We start from the raw sequence: 10,785 nt of genomic DNA on the forward strand, positions 1-10,785 counted from the left end.
TGAAATGGGCTTTTCTTGAAGGCCACACATTTTTTAAAAATGCCAAGCCGGTATCACAATCTCATTTGAAAACTCTTTGGTTGAGATAGCCTTTGCCAGGAACACATCCTTCAAATAAGATGCACTGTTTTCTCTATGAAGATTAGATTTAGAATGGACTGTCTTACAGAAATTTGATACTTTGTCAAGGCTACTTTGTCAAAGATTTGCTTAAGAAACCAGTTTCTTCTTCACGGAGAGTCTTGTCCTAGCCTCAGATATTTCTGGTTTGGGAACGGCCATTGTTTCTTCTCAGCTGACTTTTAAAAAATTATTATTATTGCCTTACTTTCAGAATAAGATCATCCTGGACCCCATGACGTTCAGCGAGGCCAGGTTCCGGCCGTCTCTGGAGGAGAGGCTGGAGAGCATCATCAGCGGTGCTGCGCTCATGGCCGACTCCTCGTGCACGCGCGACGATCGTCGCGAGAGGATCGTGGCCGAGTGCAACGCGGTGCGGCAGGCGCTCCAGGACCTGCTCAGCGAGTACATGAATAACGTAAGTCCTGAGCCGTCCGTGCTCATGTTGCGGTGGACTCCGGTGCGCCGTCTTGTGTGGCTCTTGGAAAGCATGCATAGCGTGAAAGGAGGACAGGTGTCCGCAGTAGAGAATCGGGTGAAACCAAAGAATGGCTTTGGGCAGTCTGATTTTGACTCTGGATGTAATTTGGTATGGATGCAATTCGTAGAGGGAGAGAACTTTTTAGAAAAAACTGGCTTTATACTCGAGTGATTTCTTGGTCTATTTAGTGGCTGACCTTTGGTTTAGGTAAGTTTTCAATTGGTGAAAGTAGATGGTTGGTAGAAATAACAGGATACACCAACGTCCTCTTTTACAAGTACTTTCAGAGCCAAGGATAGCTACAGATGCTAATCACCGTTCCTAAGAGGCATTAATAAATAGAATAGATTTTAAATGTTTGTGCAGGGTTGGTTACGGTAGAAATGTTCCGACTGCGGTAGAACCTGGAGGGAGGTTAGTGATTCATTGTGCAGTGAGAAATTCTTGTGAGAGTGAAGCTGCACATTTTCAAGTGGGTAGTGGTGGTATCTACTTGTTCTGCAGTGCACATAATAGCTGTCCTCTCCTACAGTTATACAGTGTGTCAGTTCTTATATATCTAAAAGCTATAAAAAGGAGATGAAATCCATATTCTTTGCCTTGAAAGACACTGAATTATGTTTGTATTGATTTGCTACATTCATTCAGCACGTGATGTAGCTGATGCCCAGGGCTTGCAACAGTGAAAGACCTGGGGTTCCTCCTGTGCTGGACTCCTGGGTTTGAGAGCATTTAGCATAAAGTGGAAGAAAACGTAGGTAAAGAGGTACTGACATTTCATGTTGAAGGAGTGCCCTGTGTAGTGGTCAGGTAGGGAACAAGGACACTGAAAATCTGCACAAAGCTTTTGAAGGCCACGCGGTGCCCTGTTAGAACACCATGAGTTGATGCTAAGACAAAGCAGCCAACCCGTGTCCCTCCCTCCAGCCCGATTATTCTTACCACTCCTACCCCAAACTGACATGCAGCCCATGGTCAAGCCAGGAGTCAGCATAGATAGGGACAGCGCTGCTTCTGCCAGACTCTCCAGAGGACTTTGAGCTAGAAAACACAAAGATGTAGAATGTCCTACAAATTAAAAAACAAAATCTGTTTCCTTTTCATGAACCTTCAGATCCTTTGATTTTGGAAGACTTGCTCATTTTCAGCACACAAAGAATGAGGTGTGGATGCCTCATGTGGTACCCAGCTGCTTATGGGGACTTCTCTGTACAACTGGATGGCCAACACTGTGCTTTTGGTCTACGGTGCTATGAGGGTCAAGCTAGAAATGTTTTTCTCCATGTCACCCACCCTGAGTGAATCTTTTGAGTATCAGATTTAACAACAACAAAAAAGTGCTTGTAAAATCTGGTATTCTTTTTGTTTGTTGTTGCTTTTAACAGAACAACAACAGGCTAATTACTTGTATGTGGAGTTTGGTTTTATATTAACACATGTTGGTCATTTCTGTCAATGAAGAATTATTGCCAAAAAAGGAAGTAGAAACCGAAGAGATCAGTCTGATGGTTAAGCTATCGGTATAAATAAATCAGAAAAACATTTCTATTCCTGTGCATAGAAATTACAGAAAGTGATTAGAGAAGAGTTGATCAAGATATGACATGTAATTTTCAGTTTGGTGTCTAGAATTCTGTCAAGGAGAAGTTTTCGTTTTCAGTGTAAACTCATTCAGATGAGCAGAGCTGATGGATTTTTCTATTTTATTGACTCCAGGTACTGTTTTTCTGCTCACAATCTTGTGGTTCAGGAATGTTTTGTATTTTTACTGAAAACTTTGTTTCTACTTTGATATTGTTACAGATAACACATAGGTGGGTTTAGTGCTTAAATTTGGAAGTGTACAAATTCTATTCACATTGAACCATCAGGATCAAAGGCCTAAATAAAACACCTCCTATTGACTTTTATATAAACTGTGTAAAATTGACTTGGAATTCACACTTCTTTGGTGATTTTTAAGGTAGAATTGGATGCAGCTGGACGAACTCCATAATCCCTGTCCAGTGCACTCATTTCTACTGCCACAATATCAATTTATATTTATTTTGGTACAGCATATATTAACATAAAAACACAGACATATCTACATCCTGACTGAAAAGTCTATTATAATTAATGGCAACTGATATATTAGTTGTGCCTAGGCTGTTATATTTCTTTTTTAATATTATAAGCTCTGGAAATAAAGGTATTGTCAAATTGCCAACCTGTAGATTTTCATCTCGATGTGCTAGGCAATATCATTAGGATAAAGAAGCCACTAGATTGAGGAGAAAAAATTTTAAAATTGACATAACTAGCATTTCTGGATTCTAAAAATCTGCTGATCAGTTCCTGATGAAGAGTCAACTTATAATGTTCACTTGTAGTTGAAGCTGTTCTAAAATCATATGCATGCCAAATGGTATGGAATGGAGGAAGATGGAGGTTGAGGAGGAGAGCTGTATACTAATGACCAGGAAAAAAGTCTGCATGGGACACGAACCATGGTTTGGTGCATGGGTTACAATGAGTTCAATAGGATATCAAGTTGTGTGTTAGATATTTCCACGAAGGGATATTCAAATTAATGAATGTGTATGTGCGATTTGAAGATGTAACAAAAATTGTCCACTTGAAAGAAACTGTGGTGTGAGGTAAAAGGGCTGAGTGAACAGGGAACAGATGCATGTGGCAAAAATTATGATCGGAGTGTAGCTATGATGGAAAAAGCTGCTGTGATAGTCTTAGAAAAGCCCTGGGTATTTGTTTTTATTTGTTTTATGAAGTTTATAATGTAGCCCAAAGTGAGAAGAGTCCTAAGAATAATCCTTTCTTAAATAGAATGTCATATTGTACGTATGTGAAGACTGATGGGCAGAGAGAGAGAGAGAGAGAGACTCTTTTTCAAAAGGAAGTGCGGCCTTTCGAGTGGTACCATCAGTGTGGCTGTTGACGTATTATGCTGAGTAACATAAATAGTTCCAAATTGTCATGAAGTCATAAACTTTTCTCTGAAACTTATGATTTGATACAGCTTTTTTTTTTCTGTGAAACTCTTTTTTATCACACACACGAAAACCTTAAAAGTGACCCCATGATAGGAAACAATTAAACATAATATTTTATTGATAAATATTTTGTGATGGCTTTGCATATTAGAATGTTGTAGGCATATGTATTGTGTGGCTGCTACTTTGTGCCAGGCATTGTTCTAGACTTCTAAGGATATAGGAGAGAGCAAAATAGACAAAATTCTCGGCTCTCACAGAGCTGACACTGTAGTTGGGGGAGGCAGACAATAAATAATTTGAACAAGAGTATTCTCAGATGGTGATAAGTAAAACGGACATATAAAACCTGGAGACAGGGAACGTGGATGCAGCTGTAAGTAGCTGGAAAAGGTTCATTGAGAAGATGACACTTAGTCAAAGACCTTTTGGAGATGAAGGAGCAAAGAAGACTTGAGGTGGACAGAGCAACAAGATTAAGTGCCTTAATGTGAGCAGGGTGCCTGGGTGCTTCATGGGGTGGCTCGTGTGGCTGTTGAGAGTGAAGAATAGCAGGAGATGGGTCTACACAGTAACGAGGTATCAGACTATTGCCTTGCACACCGTTAACCGAATTTGACTTTTACTTTAATGTGGTGGAAGGCCATTGGAGAGTGTTGGGCAGAAAATACCATGACTTAGATGTTGAAGACAGGGCATAGAAGTGCAAGGTGTAAAAAAGCAGGAAAGATGAGGAAACTTTTAAATAATTCGTGAGAGGATGGTGACTTGAGCCTTTGGTAGTAGTAGAAGTAAAGTGTTCGAATTCTCACTATATTTTAAACAAAATTTACTTAGGAAGTAGCCAGTGAGAAGACTGTGTCTGTGGTATGAACATAAAATGGACACTCAGAGTGGATGACAGTTGCAGTGATCTCAGCCACATTACCATGGTATCTTCAGTTGATACCTTCATCTGGGTTTGGTTACACAGAAAATTCTGATTTACTCAGATATAGTAACAATTTATAAATAGCACACTCTTCAATGCTTGGATACTCTGCTAGACAGATTGTATTCGAAAAGGGAGTTAAGTAGAAAAAAATTTATTTCAAAGTTGTATCACCAAAACTATTCAAGTATGGTTCACATTCTTATAAATATAAAAGACTAGAAAACATAATATTCTAAGTACTAAACTAACCGCAAGACAATAACAAGATGCATTAAACCATTACTTCTTTTCTGCACAATTCACCGTTAGGCCCGGGTGAGAATATGTGATAATGGATGTGCCTGGACCCTGTGCGATGTGGTGCTGTGCATCCTGGTTCAGTTTTCTCTACATAGGCACTCTACATTGCTCCACGTTGTTTTTTAAAGACTAATGTAGAACTACAATTTTCTTAAACAATCACACAATTAAAGTTTAAATGTTTGCACAATGATGACAGAGAATTGGGTGGCAAAATAATGACTTAATTGGTCTCTGCTGTGTTAAAATGTGGCAGGTTATTTTTTAATTGTATTTTTATAAATAATAAAATGATATATATTTTATAAAATATTTAAATCCAACTTTTTCAAATCTCTTGAAGCACAAGTGGATCCCCGGGGACAATTTCTAAACCACTAATATAAAGCACAGGTTAAAAGCACATGAAGTCAAATTGATGTGGGAATATATACACATAATACAAGTGCCTGAAGGGTCTTGTCATAGCCTTTGCTACAGAGTGGATTTTAATGTAAAGGGCTTCTTGGTGTATCTTGTTTGTAAGGGGTCGAGGTCTGAACCGAGGTCTTAAAAGGTCATTTCCAGCCTAGTTTGGGTCCAACATCACACCAAGTCCTCAGCAAACAACACTATATAAGTAACATGTGAAGTGATACTCAGGGCTAGGGGAGCGCTGAAAATAATGGGTTTTTAAACTTTTTCTTTTAATGGTGCGAACGAATTATATGTTCATTGTAAAGGATAAAAAACAAAGAAAAATTTATTCATAATCTCATCCTCTAAAGATAATCATTGTTAATAATTTTGTATATGTCTTTCCAATGTTTTTAAACTTATATGAGTGATATATTCATACATACACACAGTCACACACATTTGTATTATGCCTTGAGTTTAAAAAATGAAATCATTGTAGATGGTGTTTTGTAATCTGTTTTCTTCTCTTAATATATTGTGAATGTGTTACCATATCAATAAACATTCTCTAACCTTATGTTTATTGGCTGCATAGCATTTTATTATCTAAATATGTAATAATTCATTTAGAAACAATTCATTTTGAGAGTATTTTTACAAAAGAGTATTAGAAAAGTACGTAGGGAAGATCTTGTGCTCCGGCCGTCTCGGTTACTGATTTAGACCCAAAGCATGACTGAGGAACAAAGTAAGGACACAGTTTTACAGTTTACATGCTTTTAGAAAGAGGGGGTCTCTGAAAGTTTTATGCAATGGAAATTTTGTGCATAAAGGATTTTAAATGCCTCTGAAGTTCTATTGAAAACTATCTTATGTGTTTTTTTTTCTCTGTATTTTATTAATGTTCTCTATATATTTAGTTTTTAGTTATCAGACTTTCTCTAAGTTGGCTATATGTAGTACTGCCAAGAGGGGTCCAGAACAAGTAATGCACAATTTCAACAGTCGGATTTAATCCAGGGTCCCAGAAAAGGCACTGAAATCTTCTGAAGGGAGTGTCATCAGAAAGATAACTTTGTCATATAAATTGTTATGCTGCCAAATTCCTCTCCCAGGCTTCGAAGGTAAGAGAAAGAATGAGTAGTTGTTGTCACTCAAGAATAATTATTGTTTAAACATGTAATTTGTTTCCAGTATTATCTACGCCTTCACATTGCTCTCCTTTCTGTTTTATTATGTAAAAGAAGGGGGCAATGAAATTCCCAAGCCAGTTTGGCTGATAATAAGTTTCTCTCCTAAAGTTTTGGTCTCAATTAAACTACAAAGTAATGTTTAAAAATGCTTGTGGGCCATGTAGGAGCTGATGTTGCCCAGACGTGCCCATGAGGCCCTCCAATTGAAAGGGGGAGTTAAGAGTAGTCATGGTAGCTTCCTTCAGGGGCAAGATCCTAATAACCATAATTTGGTGCCTGTGGAGAGAAGATTTTCTTTGCATTTTTCTTATTTGCATCTTTTATTCTCCCCCTTTATTCTCTGGGCCTTCAAATATTTCAGTGCCACCATCTCTATTAATTTTGAGCTTCAAATTCATCTGCACAACTATGCTTCTCATATGAAACCTTTGCTCCATGAAGAGACAATTTTTAAAAGTTCCTTTTTTTTAGTTAATATTTCTTGCTTGGGCATTGAAAAAGTACGGTTAGGTTAGCAACCCTTTCTCTGAGTTCTAAAACTGTCCTTTGAATCTACTCTTCCTAAGTAAAGTGGTTAAAGTGGGAAGTGTTTGGCTAGTGCACGAGATGTCTGTCCTTGAATTGTGGCATTTATAACCCATTTGTGGGCACTTCCAGGCAGTTTTCAGTGTGACCCACCAAGTACCCTGGGACTAGTACATGGTAATGCAAAATACAATTTTTCAAAATTCTTCTTCCTTCTTATATTATTATTGCATTCCTTTTCTAATCATGTTCCACTGAGGTTGCTGTAATGGGGTCTCAGAAAACCAAGGAAGTGTTATGGAAGGGTGTGCTGGCACTGACCCAGGCACAGGTAGTGGGAGCATGTCCACCATGCTGGTGAAACATGTTCTCTGGCGGGGATAATGAGGGTGAGCTCGTGAGAGATACTGTGCCAGGTTCAAGCATCCCACAGAGCGTGAGAGTGCTCTGCAAGGTCTCAGGAGGAGATCCATCCAGACCGGCAGGTAGTTGGCTGACATTAGCATAATCAGGACACAGTATCCCCTGTAGCTATAGAGCACAGGTGTAGGAACATCCAGTCTCTGTGGGAACATGGCAGGTCTCTTTGGTCTTAAAAAACCCAAAGTTTAGTACAGGTATCCTGGTGGGGGACTTAGGCCCTTTGAAAAGTACATCATGCTTAGCAGTACATGTGTTTGCTATTATTATCAGTTTGTCACAAAAATTAAATGACTTATAGGATCCCAGGACACATAAGTCTAAGTAGATTTGTTTCCTTTGGATCATCAAGGTCAATTCTCAATGCAATCTCATACAGCATTGTCTTGGCCAGGAAAGGGCCTTCCTATATGACACCTTTTCCTGTTTCCCGCTATGGATAGTTTAGCAGAATTATAAGCCTGTGCTTAGTAGCCATCTATATCCAGGTTCAAATCTCAGTTTCATCACTTGTAAATGACATGACCTTGAGCAAGGTAGACGGAATCCCTGAACCTCAACTTTCTCAGCTGTAAAATGACAATAACTGAATTTACTTTATGGAGATATTTGGGAATTAAATGAGACAGTGCCAGCCAGAAACCTCAGTGTCAAAGGAGAAGTCATGCTTGCTTCCTTGTTTCTTTTCAGTGCTCTTATTTCCATGTTTATTAACATCAAATAAATACCCTTTTAAAATTAATTTAATTTTAAAATTAATTGAGATCTTTTTAGAGTTAAAGAGTAGAGATAAAGTAAAGCAAAGTGCCTTTGGATGTGTCTGGACTGGGGCCTGGGTTGGTCCCCGAGCGGCCAGAGAGGTATCTGTCGGTGTGGCCCTGCCTAGAGGAATACTGCGAGCATCACTGTTGCCAAATATGGGAGACAAATAGATGAGAGCCCTTCCGCTGTAAAATTAATTGAGATCTTTTTAGAGTTAAAGAGTAGAGATAAAGTAAAGCAAAGTGCCTTTGGATGTGTCTGGACTGGGGCCTGGGTTGGTCCCCGAGCGGCCAGAGAGGTATCTGTCGGTGTGGCCCTGCCTAGAGGAATACTGCGAGCATCACTGTTGCCAAATATGGGAGACAAATAGATGAGAGCCCTTCCAGAATGAGCTGGTTCTTAGAGACCCTGGAGAAAAATGACTGAGACAACATTTCAGGGAAACCAGGAGAATAAATGACAGGAGGACCTCCGAGCTGTTAGTGTTTGGAGACGGTGCAGCTCGTCTGAGTAAGTGGATGAGGTGCTTTCCTTTTCTTGGTCCCTTAAGCTTCTGAGAGAGAGAGGCCAGGGTTCTCCATTAAACACGGGGTTATCTTCAGTTTCTGTGAATCAAGGAGATGGACTGAATTTCTAAGAGACTATGCCTTGGACAAATTACTGGTATATTTTACGAGTATGGCCTTCTTCTATAGCTCCAGAATGTGATTCTGTAAGTCTTGGGTCTTAGAGTTAGAATTCAGGATAGCAGTTAGAGGTTATAAGCTGTTGTTAGTGTTTTTGTGAACCCTAGATTTTTTTAGAAAGCTTCAAAATGATGACCCGGAACATGGACTTTAGAAGCTTGACTGAATCCCTGGCAGGCTGAGGGATCTGCTTAGGGCATTTACTTCTATTGGGATCTCCTAAAAGTTGATTGAGATCCAGCAATAAACTTGGTACCTAGTGTTGGGATATACCCAATCAGTAAAGGTGAGGCCCACTTGCTGGCAATCTCTTGAGCAGGAACAATTTGGGAAAACAGTCAGCCTTGGCATCAAACTGTGGCTCCCAGTCAGATTTATAATGTGGTAGGTCTGAGCAATGAGAGTCATAATAACTCCAGGAGTTCCTTGTTGACTTCTCTATGAGGAAAGCAATCAATAGCTTTCTCCCCTCTACCCCTATTTCTCCATTTCCTCTCTCCTTTCTTACCTCCCTCTTTTTCTTCCTTTTGCCACCCGTGTGCCTGGTAGAATTTTTAAAAATTATTTTCAATGCACAGATGACCTCAGGAATATAAGAGAATTACTCAGAGGCAAGAAATGACAAAAAGGCAGTAAACTTGAGGTCGGTCCACAGACTCCTCCTGGCCTAGATTTGAGTTTTAAAAGGGACAATGTGTAAAGAACAGGTGACATAGTCTGTTCTGTGACCCAGATTGATGGTCCATCAGATTTAGAGACCTCAGTAAAGCCTGGATTCTCAGATGATGACACTATTAGGGCATGAACTAAGAACATGAAACTTCTCTACAGAAACCATGGGGTATGCATGCTGTCTTGTCCTTTAAAGAGCAGCGAAACAAACAAACAAACAGAACACTAAACTTTCTTACCACCCGTCTCACTGTCACTCAGTTTGGGCATCAGAATCTATATTCTAGGGTGACATAAAATTTTTCCAAAATTTTATTTCAAGGCATTATGGGTGGTAGATTGCCAAGTACCTGGCAGAAGCAAATACTGATCCTCTCTAGAGGAACACACTTTATACCCAGGCCTCAAAGATAAGGTTACAAGGACCGGAAGTTGATATTCCAGAATCTCTGAAAAACAAAATAAAATAAGCTACCACAAAGGGGAGTTGGTAAAACCAATTACAGATCAGACCTACACGGACAGCAATTATTAGATACAGGTTATAAGTTTAAGGAAATTGAAGAAGGCTTGGGATATGTGATGAGGAACAAGAGACTGTCATTTACTGGGTGGTCTTGGAAATCGGCCTGGGCGTGGCATGGTGGAGGAACATGGACTTACCTGAAGGGTTGGGACTTACCTGTCCCAGTAGCCTGGGATAATGGGGTAGAGAGTGATAGGGTAATCGAGAATAATCAGAGTGGAGATGCCAGAAACCTCTTGAGCTGGAGCTGATTATCTTTTGTAGCAACCTTTGGTTAGCTATCAGTCACCACATCCACAGTGGACTTTTAGAGAGAACTCATCTTCATGACAGAAAGAAAAGAATTTATCAAATGAAATAGGAGATGACTGTAATGGCAAAATTAAGTCTCATAGTTAGAGTTGTAGCTAGCTTCTCTCCTTATCAAACACACCCACCCCTTCTCCGAGTCCTTGAAAGTTGGGTCTGAAACATACAAGGTCAATCAATATGATGAGGAAGAGCAAGTGATGTTGGGAGACAGTAAGGGACTGACTTAGTCAATGAGCAGGGATCGTTGACAGAGTTGATTGCTGAGTCATCAGATTTGGCCATCCTAGTTAAGACGGGCTGGACAGCACAATCCATCAATTGATCTGCTTTGAAGAGCCTTTCTGGTATTTCAGGAAGCCCTCATGAAACTGTCAGGGAGAGCCACACGCCTTACTGCACCACCAAATTCATGAGCCTGAATCAACTTTTTCTTTGTGTTTCCAAAGGATGTGGGAAACCCCG

General features: G+C 39.7%; 1 protein-coding gene across 6 annotated transcripts in view; it reads left to right on the plus strand.

Annotated features, from left to right (window-relative positions):
- Nucleotides 1-10,785, plus strand: part of CTNNA2 (catenin alpha 2) — a 988,991-nt gene that overhangs the window by 335,730 nt on the left and 642,476 nt on the right. For all 6 annotated transcript variants that reach the window (XM_006905230.2, XM_006905232.1, XM_006905231.1 and 3 more), the window contains one exon: nt 335-538. In XM_006905230.2, the coding sequence (XP_006905292.1) occupies nt 335-538 (204 nt within the window). The remainder of the gene's footprint in view (nt 1-334; nt 539-10,785) is intronic.

The sequence above is a fragment of the Pteropus alecto genome, unplaced genomic scaffold (genome assembly GCF_000325575.1).
Source record: "Pteropus alecto unplaced genomic scaffold, ASM32557v1 scaffold100, whole genome shotgun sequence".
Lineage (NCBI taxonomy): Eukaryota > Metazoa > Chordata > Mammalia > Chiroptera > Pteropodidae > Pteropus > Pteropus alecto.